The sequence below is a fragment of the Phocoena phocoena genome, chromosome 7 (assembly GCF_963924675.1).
Source record: "Phocoena phocoena chromosome 7, mPhoPho1.1, whole genome shotgun sequence".
Taxonomy (NCBI): domain Eukaryota; kingdom Metazoa; phylum Chordata; class Mammalia; order Artiodactyla; family Phocoenidae; genus Phocoena; species Phocoena phocoena.
The window spans coordinates 32,917,590-32,935,295 of NC_089225.1; the positions used below are offsets into that span (position 1 = coordinate 32,917,590).

At 38.6% G+C, this 17,706-nt stretch overlaps 1 protein-coding gene across 1 annotated transcript in view; it reads left to right on the top strand.

Annotated features, from left to right (window-relative positions):
• The first annotated feature begins 1,337 nt into the window (after nucleotides 1-1,337).
• The window catches only part of ACVR2A (activin A receptor type 2A), an 85,191-nt gene continuing 68,822 nt past the window's right edge, over nucleotides 1,338-17,706 (top strand). Inside the window, exon 1 of the mRNA XM_065881058.1 lies at nucleotides 1,338-1,962. Coding sequence (XP_065737130.1) covers nucleotides 1,908-1,962 — 55 coding nt within the window. The 5' untranslated portion in view covers nucleotides 1,338-1,907. The remainder of the gene's footprint in view (nucleotides 1,963-17,706) is intronic.

Genomic DNA, 17,706 nt, shown 5'->3' on the forward strand with positions numbered 1-17,706 from the left:
TTTTATTAATAAAACCCCAAAACTTGTAGATTACATGTGAGAATATTGTATTTAAGAAACAGGCAGTTATCCCCTAGTCACTTATACAGTTATTTATTAAGCACCTATCATATCAGGCTAGACACTCTTAGGGCTGGCATAAAACGGGGAAGAAGACGTTAAGACCCCCATCTTCACGGAGCTCGCTAAAGTGTGGTAAATAACAAAGCTAGTACCTTTAATACTCTCTTCAGTTTGTATTCCGTGGTCAACTCGAGTACAGCAAATACTGTGAGCAGAGATCCTACTTTTACATTTTGGATCCCATTCCATGCCTAGCAGCATCTTTTAAGCAATCAACTTGGATTAAGGGGTAAAAATTAGCCCTAAAAGAACTAAAATTTGAAAAAGTAAACACTTGTCTGATCATCAGATATGTCGATCGAAATCTGCAGGTTTCCTCTTAAGCGCGTTTTAAATATTTGAGAACCTATTACATGCAGAACAATTCTCAACACAATGCTTTGTGTACGAAAGGGAAGGTGGGAATGGATTCATATTGCACATCATGATAATTGCTGTGGAAATCCTGCACGGGTGGACAGCCCATCCTCCGCGGGTTATTTTTCCCCCTTTCTTTTCTCTTCTAGCCGAAAGACAAAACGCTTAAAGCAGAAGCCACAGGGGTGGGACACACCGCTAGGACTGGGGGTACAAACACCAGCTCCTGCAGCTCGGCAGGCGCGGAGGACCGACTCCCCACCCCCGGCTTCCCGGCGCCCGCGATTTCAGAGCGGACGAGGCGTCCCCCCAGAGGAAAGACAGGGCGCCGCAGACGCCCCCCGCCCCTCGGAGGAGTCACCAGTCACCCGCCCCACCCCGGGGTCCTGTTCCTCTTGGGCTCCCCGTGACCATTCGGGCGTGCGCTCCGCATAGAGGCCAGTGGAGCACGGTTAGGAAACCAGGCGCTCGAGACCCCAACAGCATTTACTTGCCACCCACTGGAGCCCCACCACCCAGCAGGCCAAGCAGGCCGAACCACGAGGCCTCGCGGTATCGAGCCTCCGCCCGCCCCGCCTCCTCGCCCTCCTGCCGGCCCCGCCCTCGCTCTCTCACCCCTCCCCCGCTCCCGCCTTGCTTCCCCGACAATCTCCTCGCGCTCCCGGCCCGGCACGCGCGCTGCGCCCGGCCGCCGCTGCCACCGCCGCAGCCGCCGCCGCTGCGGAGCGTTCCTCCGCGGTGCCTGGCTTCCAGCTTCGGGCCGGAACCGGAAGTTTAGGGGGCGGGGCCGGCGGAGGCCAGGGAACCGAAAACGCGGCCGAGCCCGGAGCCCGGAGCCGGAGCCAGAGCCTGGACCAGAACTTGGCCGCCGCCTGCACTGCCGCCGCCGCTCGCCTCTCCTTCCCCGCGCCGCCGCCGCCGCCTCGGCTGCCACCGCCGCGAGCTCAACCGCCAGTGGTCCGGGGGACTTTGGGTGTCCGGGCTGAAGGTCGGTCCGGACGTCGGACCCAGCTCGGTTCCCGGACTGTCCGGGCGGCAGCGGACGCCGCAGCCGCCGCCTCTTCGTCGCCTCAGCCTGGCGTTTTGTTCCGAGAGACCCGAGAGGCGAGCGGAGCTGACAGTGATTTTGACAGTGATTTAAACCCGCTTTTGTTGTTGTTGGCTTTTCGTTGTTTGGTTTTGTGTGTTGTGCTTGTGTGTGGCGGTTTTTCCCCCGTGGTGCATTTTTTTTTTAATTGTTGTGCTCGCTGTTTTTATTTTTCATTTTTTTCCCTCTTTTTTTGACCCCGTGAACGCTTTTTTGGTCGGGGCTTCCGAATATGTTTTATGACGGTTGATTTTACACCAGGAGGTTTGTTTCCGAGGAAGACCCAGGGAACTGGATATCTAGCGAGAACTTCCTACGGCTTCCCCGGCGCCTCGGGAAAATGGGAGCTGCTGCAAAGTTGGCGTTTGCCGTCTTTCTTATCTCTTGTTCTTCAGGTAGGTGCATGGAGCGCGGCGCGGCGGGGCTGCTGCCGCTGCCGCTGCTGGCGGCTGCGGTTGTTGTCGGGTCGACGAGCTTCAGCGGAGCCTGGGGAGGTTTCCCCCCATCCCGAGCCCCTCGGCGGCCGCCCCCCAGGGCTGATTATGATATGGAAATCTCCATGAATTTTACTCGTTTTGAGTTAGGTTGGTAAGAGTGACTGCTCTGTTGTTGTGGAAGTGAGAAAGTCATGGTTTGTGGCCGTAACACTGGATGACAGCGCTGGTTGGGTTGCAATTAAGCCGCAAATACCACAAGTGACAATTTATGCAAAGGTTTGAGACCCGAAAGGCGTATTCCAAAATGTCCTTTAGTGTGGCATCCTCCAAAATAAGGGTGTTTTTTTTTGTTGTTGTTGTTGTTTGTGTTTTAACGTCTTTTAATTAGTGCTTCAGTGACTATCACAACAGAGATCAAGTCAGCTGCTACTTAATTTTGACCGTGAGAAACAATGCATTATATCAGCAATTTCATCTGGGTCTCCCCTCACGTTTTCTTCAACTTCAGTGTCCAGCAGTGTTAAAAATAGTTGTAGTTGTTGTTGTTGGAGTATTAGCAATAACCCAGTGCAGAAGAGGTATGCCGCTGTGTGTTGGTAATGTGCTGGCTTTCAACCACCATTTATGTGCTCTTTTCTGGCAGAGATTTTGCTTACCTACGGAATACTTATTTTAAACGCGTTGTATTGAAGCATTGTTTTCGGTTTAGAAGAGCCCATTTGAAATTGTTCACACTGTCAAATACACTGCAGTCTTCCAGGGTTGGAAGAATAATCTGGCCCATTTATATTTGAAATTTTGATTTTGTGAGAACGTTCTGTGGTTGCAACCAGTGGTTGGAAAACTAGTCTTTTGTATTTGAAATTCTGTAAATGAATACAGCATCTAGCTCAGAGGTGTGCAAATGTACCTAAGAGGAGAGTTAGTTTGATAGAAGAAACAATTTTAAAGTGGCAGTGGATCTATTTATCATAAAATTCAATATTCAGTTACTAGGTTGTGAGATAGAATTATAGGGGGACAACGAATTGACAGGTTTGTGGCCATGTCTTTATCTCGTTTGCCACAGGGAAATTAGAGGGTGGTAGTCTTTTCTTTGTGTACCTCTGTGGTGTGTGTATTTGTGTGTGTGTGTGTGTCCGTGTCCACCCATCCTCCCTGCCCCCCTTTTTAATAGAATCTTTTGTAATGTATAGAATTTTGCTGAATGGTACATTTCCTTGTGGTTAATAAATGGATAAAGTCTAGTCTTATGTCTGTAGTGGTATTGATCAGTTCCGGGTGGGCTGAATGTGTTGTGAAATGGCGATCATTGCCAGAGATTAACCAACAGAATCATGTCTGTTTAAATGGAAGAAAGAACATGCTTAAGGCAGGCTGACAGTTCTTTTTGTGCACGGTTTGGGGAGGAAGATAAACAATGGTGTCTCTGAAATGAATGAATACTGGATAACATTAAACCTCTTGCTTTTGTGACATAACTTAACCATGTAGTTTTAATTTTTCCTGTAGTACTCTTCCTCCTCTGGCCCTATATGTTCTGGTTGGTGAACTCCTCTTGTTCTCATCCCTTTTTCTGATCTTCTGCCCTTGAGGAGGAGGGGCATCATGGCCACTGACCAAGGAATTGTGGACATTATTCCCTCCCAGACCCACCTGAGTCACACTAATTGGTGAAGGAGGCTATTCTTGAGCAGTCTCAAGGTATTACTTCTGGAAAAGAAGGCTGTCGCTACAAATCTTACAGCTTCCTCTGCTTGGCTTGGGAATAAAAAGAATTGAGCATTAGTTTCTTGTAGGATTATTTTCACTGAGTCAGGAGGTTAATAGCTAAAATTTTGAAATAAAGTAATTTTGTTGCTGGAGAGCACATAGATATTGCACTTACATTAAACTAAGTATCGTTGCATAGTTTTTTTAAAAAATAAACAATCCTAGTTGAACTAAAATATAATTCTGTTGAAGATAATAGAAATAAATCTTAAAGACTTTCATCCATATTTATACATGAAGATTTTTATTAAAGTATCTGATTTTTTTGAAGGCCTTTTGTTATGCATCAAACGCACTCTAAAAAAGAATTTTTTATGTTTTTTTTTCCGAATTGATTTTTCTATGTAATATGTAATCTGACCTGCTGGAAGCATGAGAATGGCTATTTTTATGAGAATTAAAAAATGTCTGAAGTTGTAATTTTTTTTGTTTATGGGTATTTGATTGTTTTAAAAATCAGGTGAAGAACAGTAGTAAAGAGCAGTTTTATTTCAGATGTTTAGGATGGATGTTTACTGTTTTTTTTTAGTATTTTGTGGACTTTGATTTTTCATTTTCCATCCCATGGTATGTATACTGGAGACTGGTTATGTAGACTATTCCTCTGGGATATGGCTAAGTGTATAATTCACTCCTCTCATTCTGGGGGAAACATTTTTGAGTTTTTCCCCCATGCTGAAATGCCTTCACATTCCCTTTGATTTTGAATTTTTTCATTACTCTTATCCTTCCTCAGGTTCTGTTTCAAAACACCAATCTACTTCTTAGTTGTTTTGTTTTTAAAGCATTATGGTTAGTTTGTATCATCCTCCAAATTTGTTAAAATGTGAGGATGAGTTTAATATTTGCTCTAGGACTTAGGTTTATCATATCTAGAGTGATGCAGCTATTGTGGTATTTGAGTTGCATTGGATAAGTTGAGAATTCTCTTGGTTTCTGTGGGAACTGGAACAGTCTGGTCCATATATTTGATGAAATAAGAAATGCAAATACAGTAATTTTGTGCATTTTCTTCAGTTCAGCTAGGCAGTACTGTGTGTGTATGTGTGCACGGATGTGTGTGTATGTGTGGTTGAGGGGTCATTGGCAGTACAGTGAATCTTCTGGGACTCTTCTGCACTTTGACTAACAAGTGATAGATATTACATGCTTTGTTTTCAAAGGCAGAATCTCTCAAATATAATCCGTGATCAAATTCAAATATAATATCTTGGAACATTAAGACCATAAGAAAAACAAAACAACACCCTCTCCCTCAATTCATTTTTTTCTGTTTATGATAAGACAGTAGTTCTCAAACTTGGGTGACTTTTGCTCTCCAGCCCTGCAGCTCTCCCCCAGGGGCCATTTAGAGATGTATTCGGTTGTCACAATTGCGTGGGAGGAGGGGAGGGTGTGCTACTGGTATCTAGTGGATAGAGGATGGGATGCTGGCTAATCATCCTATAATGCACAGGACAGCCTTCCACAACAAAGAATTATCTGGCTCAGAATGTCAATAGTGTTCAGGTTGAGAAGCCCTATTCTAAACTCTTAATTTTAAAAAGCATTAGTGTGTTAGTAAAAGGTCTCTGCTCCCCCTCACACAATTAATCATCTAAATTTTACAGGTACATGGTATTGATCTCCAGCTGACCTTGTATTGAGAGTTTTCATTAGCTTGTAAAATTAGAATGATTAGAAAAATAGACTATAGGTATATACATTATTTCATCCTATTATGCTTTAATAAAAATATTTTGCTGACTGCTTTGAGTAAACTTTCTCCAGTCACTTGTTATAATGGAGTACTTATGAAGACTGCATATTCGTGGATATGATAAATGATCGGTCAAGGTATCAAGTTTAATTATATTTGTTTTGATTCAGTAGTTTCTTTGCAATAATAATCATCTTTAAGAATATTTCCTTTTATCCTTATTGAAATTACTGTGAGTGATGTGGTGGCAGCAGGTGTGTGTGGACGGGGGGTGGGGGGGTGGGGGGGGTGGGGGGGAGGGAAGGAAGGAGGAGGAGGGAGGGAGAGGGAGAGAGAGAGATTAATATGGTATCTGAAAGTTTCGTAAGTTTCGTATGGAAGAAATATTTTCACTATTATATTTTACCTGAATGGAAAAACTGAATTTACACCTTGAGGTTTTTTTTTTAAAGAGTATTTCCTTTATCTAGCAAACTTTAATTTTAAGAAACTTTTAAAGTAATTTCTTAATTACATAATTTTTTTGAGAATCATTATCTGGGTTTTGGTTACCATTAGACTCATTTAGGCTATACTGCTAAGTAATATTCTGTGATCTATTGCAGACCCTTGTCCTTTTTGGGGTTAAAATTTGACCATAATTAAAAAGTGTTTACCTTGTTTTGAACTCTGGTTTTAAGGAAGTTACCCAGCCAGCCAGGATAAGAATTACAGTGAAATACTTAAAATAAGTAGCACTAACCAATAGAAAGGGAAAATTCTGAAATTGCTCCCACACAAAAGTTTATAAGTAAGTCTCATACTTTCTTTGTAACGCATCTCCCCAGACATATCTCTGGTACTAACTGACATTTTCACCTTTTGTGTCCATCAGACTCATTGTTTCATGAGAAGTAAAAGCATAACTAAACCAAATGAGATTTTAATAATCTTTAAATTGTCTCTTTAGATTCTAAAACTATTTTGTTGCTTTTTTAGTTTTGTCATTATTCTTATTTCTCATAGTTGGTGTCTCATAAATCTGTGATTTAAATGTGTCTTTTCATGCTCTCTAATGTTACCACTATCATGGTGCCCCTCAGTAAGTTAGCTAAGGTTGGCAACATTTGATATTGAGGTCACTAGCACGCCTCAGTTTTATTCCATATTCTGTAACTCATCATTTCTTCCATTCCCTTTCATTGTGATTCCCTTTCTACTTTCCTCTCTTCTTTATCTTCTCTGTCCCTTCTGTACTTTCCTCCCTATACTGTAGGCTGCTTGTTTGTGGAACCCACTTGTTCCTTAGTCTCAAGGGTGGCTCAGGAGGGCTCACCCTTGGTTTAAATCTAAAGGGATTGAATTTAGAATGCTTGAGAATTGACCAGATAGTCTTTTCTACTGTTCTTTCATTTGTTGGTTTCTGGAATACCACACACACTTGGGACTGGTGTTACTCTCTTGGAAACAAATGGCTTGAACTTTACATTGCTCTGATTCATATTCCTTTTTAATATTCTGTTTTTCTTTAACTCTTGCTGCTTTCAAAAAGTCTATCTCTTATTATTATTCATTCATCACCTCTGTTTAAGCCAAAATTTGACCAGACCATAGAGTATATTTATCGCCACAGCTGGGACCACATTAGACTTCCTCTGTGGTGTATTTAATTGTTAGGTTGGTTATAATAGTCATGTCTAGACAGAACATTGATTTCAAATTGACTATTGAACATGAAAGTTCCAGGAATAGTATATAGAGGAAGGAGAGGGAGAAGTCAAGAAGGTGAGAAAACTGCAGATAGGAATTTTCTTTCCGTCATTCTCCAACTGTTCTGTTAGTCTGTTAGCAACATATCTAGTGGTTACGCTTTGTTTAATAAAGGGGCCTAAAGGGAATGTGCTGTTGTTCCTGAGGTTGGATTTCTTAAACTATTAGTATGGTGACTTAAAGGGAAAAATGGGAGGTTCTTAAGCGGTTGTGGTCGTCAGTAGACTTGGGTTCTGGTGCCAACACTGCCGCTGTACAGCTCATCTATCATTTCTCTTACCTGAATTATTGTAGTATCTTTCTAGCTATGACTAGCTAAGTTCCCTGCCACTAATTCCTCTTCCAATCCAACCACATACCTGCCAGACTGACCTCATTAAAAAATAAGTCTGAATATGTCACTCCTGCTTAAAACCTTTCATGGACTGTGAGTCACCTTTAACATAAAATCTGAACTCTTAGAAGGGCATACAAGGTCCTTTTTCATTTAGATCCTGCCTGTTTTCTCTAACCTCTTGGTATAGAGGATAAGAGTATAGGCTCTGGAGTTAGACTTTCTTGCTTTTACATCCTCGCTTCACAACTTAACCTTAGGCAGATCACTTCACCTTTTGTGCTTCAGTTTTGTCATCTACAAAATGGGGATATTAATAGTGCCTACCTCACATAGTGGTTTGAAGATTAAATGTCAGATAAATTCTAGGTATTCTGCTGTGGCTCCTCCTCAGCATGAGTCCTATATTCCAGATATACAAACTCAACCTTCAGTTTCCTGAATGTGTCCTCCTTTATTGTATATTAGTATGGTACTTTTGTACATGTTATTTCTTTCTCCTTTACCTGGCTAACTCCTTGTGTTTAAGACTGAGAAGTACCACCTCTTTAAAAACAACAGTTCTCTGCCACTCAGCCCACATTGAGTTAGTTGATTTCTGTTCTTTATAAATGACCTTGATTTCAGTAATTAATGTAAATATTTACTTGCATATATACAGTATAGACTCTGAGCTCTTTGAAGACATCTTCTCTTTATCCACAAACCCACTCCTAAAACCTGGTACACAATACGTGCTTAGCAAATGCTTACTGAATAAGTGAAGTGACATTTTTTCATTTCTGGGCCTGAGTTTCTTTTGTGTACTAAAGCGATAAACTTGGATTAGATGATCTCTGAACTTTTTTCCTACTCTAAAAGCTTTATGATTCTATAGTTCTAAGGATATAGTTTAATAGTGACATTTTATTAAGAAAAAGTGATTTTGCTGGTTGTTTTTTGAGTATCCTTAAGTTCTGCCCCCTTTTTTAATGCCGTGTCTCGGTTCCTTAGACTAAATCTTTTAATATAATTTGAATTGTATAGATTTAGAAGACATCGTAGAGTTCTTCAAATTCAGTGGCTTTCAGCTTTTTTGACCATAACCCACAATAAGAAATACTCGTTGTCTTGACTCAGTTCCCATATACATAAATGTGTATGTGTATTTATCAGAAATAGAAGTTTCATGAACTTACTGTGTGTAGGACACTTTTGTTTGTTTTTTTATTCTATTTCATTAACAAATTTTTGATTATGACCCATTAATTAATTCAGTGACCCACTAATGGGTTCTAAACTCCTAAAAAATACTGGCTTTATTCTTTCGACCCACTCCTCTGAGTAGGGAAGGAAGCTGTCTATGTAAATATGTGCAATAAAAAATATGCGCAGTGAAAAATATGCTCATTATTTAATCTGCAAAGGAGAACTTGTGCCTAGGTGCAGAATATACGGAAAACTGGTCCCAAGGGAGAACATGGACCTACCCTGACTGAGCTAGTATCTCTCCTGGACTAGCTGGATGACTTACGGACACACAGAGGTGCTAAAACAAAGTTAGATTGTAATTTGAACAGTTCAGATTTTTTCATTTAGGAAAGGCTTGTTGGAGGAGATAGGTCCCAATAATAGGAAAAAAAAAATGTCTTGGCAGGAGGTTAAGTATATTCATCTTAATATGAGGGATTAGGAACAAAATGGGATGAGGAATACAGAAAGCATTTGTGAGTAAACTTGACTGTGGATGGAAGGCAAGTTGAAATGGAGGAATTTTGGACTAAATCTGAGGAAGAGATTTCTGTGATGAAAAAATGTTTATAACTGCTTGAAGTAGAACAATCTCAGTTGAGAGGGTTAAATCCAGATGAAAAGTAATTAAAACCAAGAGGAGGTAAGCGGGTGGATGATGGAGACCCTGATAGATGTCCCAAATACTTATAGTATGTGGACTATAAAATAGAAAAACAGCTTGGAGATTAAGGTAGGATGGTAGCACTACTAAATAAAATTGGTAAAGAAATAACAAGCCAGAAGAAAATAGGAAGCACTTTCATAACTAAAGAAATTCTACAGACAGAGATGAATTTAGAATATAAGCATGAATGAAAATATAAACATAGATTTGGGAAAATAAGAGTTCATAAAAAACATGAGAGCATATAATATTCTTTAACACACATACACTGTACGGTGTATATGTCTCCATTGTGAGGTTGAGTTAATTCTAAGCTCTAGTAGCTCAGTGTGTTGTTTGTGTTTAAATAATGGTCAGATTCCAGTAATAGCAGTGATTGCTCATACTGGTCATTCAGATTATATTCTTTGAAATCTATGTGAGGCATTTTCTTCACAGTAAATTATACTGTTTTATAAAAGTAGTTTTAGAAACTTTTCTGAAGTTGGTATATGTGATTCAGACCTGAATCCTAAACCTTTTCAATACCATTCTTTTGGACTAGATAAAAGTATTTTTTTCTTTGGCTGACTATCAGTAGCTGTAATCATATTGGGAATCATTATATTCTCTAATGTTGCTGAAGAAAAATAAATGTAAAGCAATGAGATAATTATTAGGAGGACTCATGTTGGGGGGGCTTGCCTTTTTAAAATGAATCGTCTTTACATATCATAGTAATAAGCCTATCTTATCTAAAGCATTTGAGAAAGGATTTTTTCCTACTTATGATTACTAACTATATTTTATAGAAATGAGACCTCTACTGGGAAAAATCTGTTGGTCTTCACATCTTTATGATATATTGTAAATCAAGCTTGTTCCAAGGCATTATTTCAAGAGGAAGAGGCATGGGCAAGTTATCAGATGCTGGCAAATTTCTAAAGTGCTGAGATTAATTTTTTAAATTTGTAAACCAAGATGTAGTAAATGAAATAATATGCCACATAACACAGTAGCTGGTTCATAGTAGATCTTACATACATGTCAGTTTTTAACCTATCTTTAAAAACGTAATATGTAAAACATTTAAATATACAGATTCAGTTCTTGGGAGGCTTTAAAAATTTGCTTGTAAATTACTTATAAGTTAATATGAAATAATATTCTGACTAAATGATTCAGCCAAAGAAAATATCAATAACGCTGCCAAATAGGTGCCAGGAAACATCTAGAACATTCAGCTATCATAGTTCTTTTACAGAGTTCTTTAAGGTCTCATTGTTCTAGCATGCGTTAAAAGGAAACATTGGCGTTAAACCTTCATCTTTATGTATTTGTTGGAATTTAAAGTATTTCTCATAGGAAATTTCACCTAAACCTTAAGTGTTTTAAAACTTTTCATGTAAAATCTTGAAAGATTCTCAAGTCAGTTTTGGGGTACCAGTACCAGCTACCAGCCACAAGCTTCGTAAACATGATCAGTGGAGTTTTGAGGTCAGTATTTTGAATGTGGTATAATATTTTGGATTAAAACTTAAGAGTCTCTCATTTAAATTCCTGCTTTCCTACTGACTCTTCTTTGACCTTGGTAACCATGAAGACTTTACTCATCACTAAATTAAAGAGGATGAAATAAATATTCATTCATTTAACAAATAAATATTGAACTACATGCTAGGGGTACTGCTAGGTGGTTGGGATGTAGCAGTGAACAAGACAGACATGATAATGCCCTCACAGAGCTTACAGTCATAAAGTAAGTAGTCAAATGAATAAAATAATTACAAATTGTCATATGTGCTCTGACAGGGTTCTGAGAGGGTAACTCTTTATTTGCCTCACATCACCTCTCACAGTCTCTAATTATTCAGTTTATTTATCTACCTAGTTATCATCTGTTCTTTCCACTACTGGAGTGTAAATACTGTGAGAGAGAGTTTCTCACTTATTCATCACAGTACCCCCAGGTCATGGCACAGTTTCTGGCACAGAGTAGAAGCTCAGTAAATATTTGGCTGGCTGCCTGAAGAAATGAATGCAAGGATGGGACTGGAGAGATAGATAGGGACAAGATCCTGCAGGGCTTTTGATCTAAGCTGGGAAAGAGAATAAAATCTAAAGGGCAATGGAAAGCAAAGAGCTTTAAGGAGGAGCTTGACCTGGGTTATGTGTTAAGATCACTGGCAGCTATCTGGAAAATATATTGGAGGTGTGTAGGAGTGAGGAGGTGAGACCAGTTAGGAGACTGTTATGTCATCCTAAGCTAGAGAGACTCTCTAAGATCCTTTCTAGCTTTGTATTTTAGAACTTGCCTACACTTACCAGTCTTATTTTACTAGTTACCCCATTTTTTCCCCTACTTATTATTACTTAAGAAAAATGGATAGCTTATTGTGCATGTGAGGACTGAATACAACGTCTCAAAAAAAAAAAAAAAAAAAACCTCAAAAAGAGAGAAAACACAGACCAGAGGTTATTGAATTTTTGTGGCAAATGCCTATCTTTAGATTCCATGCACCTGCTAATTTATATTCTTACTAACCATTCCTATTTCTCTTTGAAACTTTGGCTTTACTTCTTTTCAAATGCCTATTTTTTAAAAAATAATGTTACCTCTTTATTGTTTTAACACGTAATATACGGTATTGTTGATATGGCTGAAGATTTAGAAACAGAAAACTCAGCATATTTTGTATCTTAATTCTTAGGAACTTGATATCTTTACAGGTTATCAGGGTCTTACAATAAAGGCTGAAAGGATAAATAGTTAATACTGTAGGCTATTATTTTTACTCAGGGCTATCGCCTCTGTTAAGTAGTTAGCTTGAATATTTTTATCTGAAAGATTTCAAGCCTCTACTGTTAGTGGGAGGGGGAGGTGGTGCTTGGCACAGGGAAATCAACTATATTGGCAGAAGTTCAGCAGCATCATCTTTGACTAGGGAAAAACTGCATTATTACACAGAGATAAAGCCAGAAGAGACGTTAAACTTTACTGAATTTAGCAATATAATAGTGGCTGCCTCTTTTCATTTGGTTTCATTTAGTTTCTTTCATTTTGGAAGTAGGTAAACCTAACTGCCCATCTTTGGTTAGCCATCTTCTTCTGTAAAGAAGTGTAGCTTCACCCTGTAAATATTGCAGGCCATTTTATTTATTATGACCTTAAAGTAGTTCTAGAAGAAGAACTGGTCACTAGACTTTGTGCTACTTGGTAGTGGAGTTTCATACATACAAGGTTAGTGAGTAGAATTTGCTAATTTTTTTTTTTTTTTAAGCTAAGTGTTGAAATTAACTTCTGTAAGTACATTTTAAAATGGTTTGGGGAGAAATGAGAAGTCAAAGCGTAAAGGAAATGATTAAAAAATGAGTAAGGGCAGTTGCAAGATATTAATTATTCAAGATGAGCATGGTAATAGTAAAGCAATTTGATTAGTAGGCATTCAGAAGAAGAATAAAATCCCTTTCTAAATGACCATCCTTTTATTCTCTATAAATATTGCATAGTAAATCTTTCCAGGTAACCTTTTAAAATATTCTGTTCTTTAGTTCTTTAGAGATACATAATACCGGTTTGGGTGTTGAATTAGGAAATTAATTGCTAATTTAATTGTTTGTTAAAATGTAAATAGAGATTGCCTGTTAGTTGAGAGGGCTAGAAATAATAGAAGCAATTAAATTAGTATGGTTTAACTGCTGAGAGGACCTAACAAACTATCAGATACTATTTTCTAAATTAACTATCCCTGTCAGAATCATTTTTATGAAGAATAAACTACTCAAACTGAAGAATGAAATAAAATTAAAAGCTTAGGGTCAGAGAAGAATATTGTTACATATTTTTTCTTTTTGAATCAGTGAAGGGTAGTTTTGGTCTTTTATCTACAGATCTTTCACCGCTGTAGCCCAAGAATAGCCCTACATCAAGATTTGTAATTCTTAGTCTAGCAACATATATTTAGCAACCCTGATTAGGCAGGATTTTTATAATTAATATCTAGTCTTATTTCCATAATACGGAAAGAAATCGGCTCACTAAGAGAGCATAAGAGTAGATGAGCCTAGTCTGTTACAAGATTATAGAATTTTCTACCTTTGGAACATGTGGTTACCCAGCAAGGACTAGTTACAGAAATAGAAGCTAATCTGGTTGGTACAGGCGTAGCTGTTGCTTGCAAAGAATGGTTTTCTCAAAAACAAACAAATAGCAGTAGGTCCTTCATTTCAAATTAAGTGCAAGTAGTTAATTATGCAGTTTGGGGGCAGGTATAGTAGGAACAACAAACATTCTGTAGGGAGAAAACTTCTGTGTTGGGCCTTTCTGTGCCATGGTGTGATATACCGTGTGAACTTGAGAAAATTCCATAACCTTAGTTTATTCATCTGTAAAATGGAGTTTATAATACTGCCTCACAAGATTACAGTGAGGATCAAAGACTGCATGCACAGACATAAGCACACTCATATATGTGTGTGTATATGTATACACACACATACATATATATGAAGCTTTTAAAACTTCATAATGTTATGTAAAGTATTTGTAATAAATGATTTTTTTCAAGGAGAGCAATAGGAGAGGTTCAAGTGAACTGTAATAACACTTTTAATTCAGAATTTGTGATTCTTCATCAGTAGACATTTATCTTTACCCTGTGAATAAAGGAATTAATTCTGTGAACAACTGAATATAAAATCTTAGAAGAATGTCTATTCCTTACAGTGACCCATAGCTCCTACAAACAAATCAACTGTTTCTTATTCATCCAAACTTTTTTTCCCACTTGCCTTCCATTAATACTTATGAGGGGGACCATATCTGACTTATGCACTGTAGTTTCCCCAGTGTTGGACACGTAATAGGTGCTTAACAAATATTTGTGAATGAATATTGAATGCTTTCAAGTGCTTAGGATAGAGTCCACAGACTTTTTTGTAAAGGGCCAGATAGTAAATATTTTAGTCAGTCTCTTTTGGAGCTACTCAGCTCTGCCAGTTGTAACACAAAAGCAGTCATAGACAATACGTAAATGAGTCAGTGTGACTGCGTTCCAATAAAACTTTATTTATAGATACTGGAATTTGAATTTCATATAATTTTCATGTGTCACAAAATAGTATATTCTTTTTTTCAACCATTTGAAAATGTAAAAACCATTGTTCAGCATCTGTACAGCTGCAAACTGGATTTGACCCATGGGCAATAGTTTACCAACCCCTGGCATACTGCATTGTACAAGTAGCACCCTCCCCCAACTTAGAAATAAATATATTATTTTCCAAAAACTTTGTTTGGAACCTGGGAAGCATTTTCTTATAGGATGATCGTCATCTGTGTTGGTTACGTTCCCAGACCAATCTACAAGCCTGTTTTACCTCCAGTGTTCTGTATTCCAGCAATACAGCTTTATCCCTAGGAATAACACTGTGTCTGAGGGAAAATGAATTTAGTATTCCTTCTGAGACCAGAAGAAACATAGACTCTCCCCAGCACTATCAGAATTTCCTTCTTCCCTGATCTCTCATTTCAAGTACCCTGCTCCCTGGGGCTTCAATAGGGTGGTATGGTGACAGGGCTAAAAAGCGCTTTGTGTATGTGATTAGGGAGGAGAAAGGTGGTGGGGAGAGAAGAATGAAAGAAAATAGAAGATATCAGGATGAATCACACACCGTAGGGGTAGTACTGTTTTGTGAAACCTCAGTTATGTGTGTGATTGTATGTATACATGTACTGGGTCACAGTGAAAAATGTATTTCTTACTGTAATTTGTAGTCAGAATGTTTGAAAGCCTGTGGTTCTAAGGGTTTGAGGTACTGATCCTGAGATCTTTTTTCCCCTCTTACTGCATATGAGAGCCAAATGAAAAATATAAAGGAAGCATCTTGACCACTTGGGACAGTGTGTTTCTGGTAAGGAGTTACCTTATGAGGTAGTTAACCTGTTTTACAGGTGAGAAACAGGGTCATACAGCTAATAAGCATCACAATTGATATTCAAACAGATTCTTACCTTATTTCAGAATATGTGCTTGAGCTTCCCTGGTGGCGCAGTGGTTGAGAGTCCGCCTGCCAATGCAAGGGACACGGGTTCGTGCCCCGGTCCGGGGGGATCCCACATGCCGCGGAGCAGCTGGGCCCGTGAGCCATGGCCGCTGAGCCTGCGCATCCGGAGCCTGTGCTCCGCAACGGGAGATGCCACAACAGTGAGAGGCCTGCGTACCGCAAAAAAAAAAAAAAAAAAGAATATGTGCTTGATACTTTATACCATGTTGTTTCCCCTGTAGGGAAAGAAGCCATGTATGACTTCCATTGTGTTTCAGAGGATGAAAAACATCCCAATTGGTGGCAGCTCACCAGATTTCTTGAGACATTGGCTTAAGTATTAGGACAGGGCCACTGGAAGAAAATGGTTAGGAGCTCTGTATGAAGAATGACATGATGTGTTAGAAAAGAAGGGGCTCTGTCATTTTACTTTTAATTTTTCTTATTTCTCTTCTGTACTACTATCCCTGCTCCTTCATACCTCACCACCAACATGGACTGTTAATTCATACTAGAAACAGCAAGGAAGGGTTTGAGGGTGAGGTTTAGTGAGGAAGAGTAATATAATCTTGTCTTTAGCTGAAAGGAGAATGAGGAGGGAAACCCAAGTAGCTGGGCCACCTGGCCACCCAGATGAATTGGCTGTTCCCAAGTGGCAGTGTATAAGTGGGTGTAGGTAGAAAAGGACCTGCTATTAATTGTGATATAAGCCGAAGTCTTGGCTTTGGAGACTTGTAGCTTTGATATGCTAATTGAAAATAGTTCTTTTTTAGTTATTAAAGGAAAGCCTCTCTTAAGCAATACTTGGTTAGTCTAGACTTAGTTACCCATTTTAAGTACTTAAAAATCAGAATCAATGTTTAAGACATCTCTTTCTCTTATGTATTAAGTTAGCAAGTATGGTGAAAACAAATTGATGCTGATTCTGATTTCTAACTTGATTTGGAACTGTCTTGGGAAGAAGTAGACTGATAGGAAGGCTGTTGTTCTTAACTAGAAAAGTAATGAAATGATAGCGGATGCCTGGTTAATTGAATGGAAAGATGACAGATACTTGTAAAATGTGTTTATCTTTCTCAAGCTGAGTTGAGATTCTTGATTTTGCAATGGGAATTACTAATTCATATAGAAAACGTTTCAACTAGTAATATCTGAAGACTTGGACTTAATATCTTTTAGCCCAATCTCTTACCCCTGTGGTACTGCTTACCATGTTCTGTATTATAATTGCTTGCGAATGTGTGTGTCTTCCAGCTGACCTGGAGTTCTTTGAGGCTCATTCATTATAGCGCTAAGTTAGTATTTGATGTAGGTTAAGCATTGGAGCCAGAGTGGCTGGTGATATATCTTGGCTCCATTATTTTCTGTCTCTGTGACCTAGGGCAAGTTATTTAATCTCTCTCATCTGGAAAATGGAAATAATAATGGTACTTACTTTATACAGTTGTTATAAAGTGTAAGTGAGTTAATATATCTAAAGTGCATTGAATGATATCTGGCATGTAGTAGGCATTCTGAATAACTCAATAAAAATATTACTTGAAAGATAAAACACAGACTGGGAGAAAATATTTGCAATATTTGATAAAGGATTGTTATCCAAAATAAACAAAGAACTCGTAAGACTCAACAAGAAGAAAATGAACAACTCGATTAAAAAATGGGCCAAAGATACCTCAGATACCTCACCAAAGAAGATATGCAGTTGGTAAATAAGCATATGAAAAGATGCTCTACATCATATGTCATCAGGGAAATGCAAGTTAAAACAACTAGGTACCACTACACAACTATTAGAATGGCCAAAACCTGGAACACTGACACCACCAACTGCTAGCAAGGATGTGGAACAACAGGAACTCTCATTCATTTCTGGTGGGAATGCAAAATGGTATAGCTACTTTGGAAGACAGTTTGGTGGTTTCTTACAGAACTAAAAATCCTCTTACCATATGATCCAGCAATCATGCTTTTTCGTATTTACTCAAAGGAATTGAAAACATTTTCACACAGAAACCTATACACAGATGTTTGTAGCAGCTTTATTCCTAATTGCCAAAACTTGGAAGAACCAAAATGTCCTTCAGTAGGTTAATCGATAAATAAACTGTGGTACCTCCAGACAATTATATATTTTTCAGCACTAAAAAGAAATGAGCTGTCAAGTCATGAGAAAACATGGAGGAACCTTAAATGCATATTACTAAGAGCCAGTCTGAAAAGGCT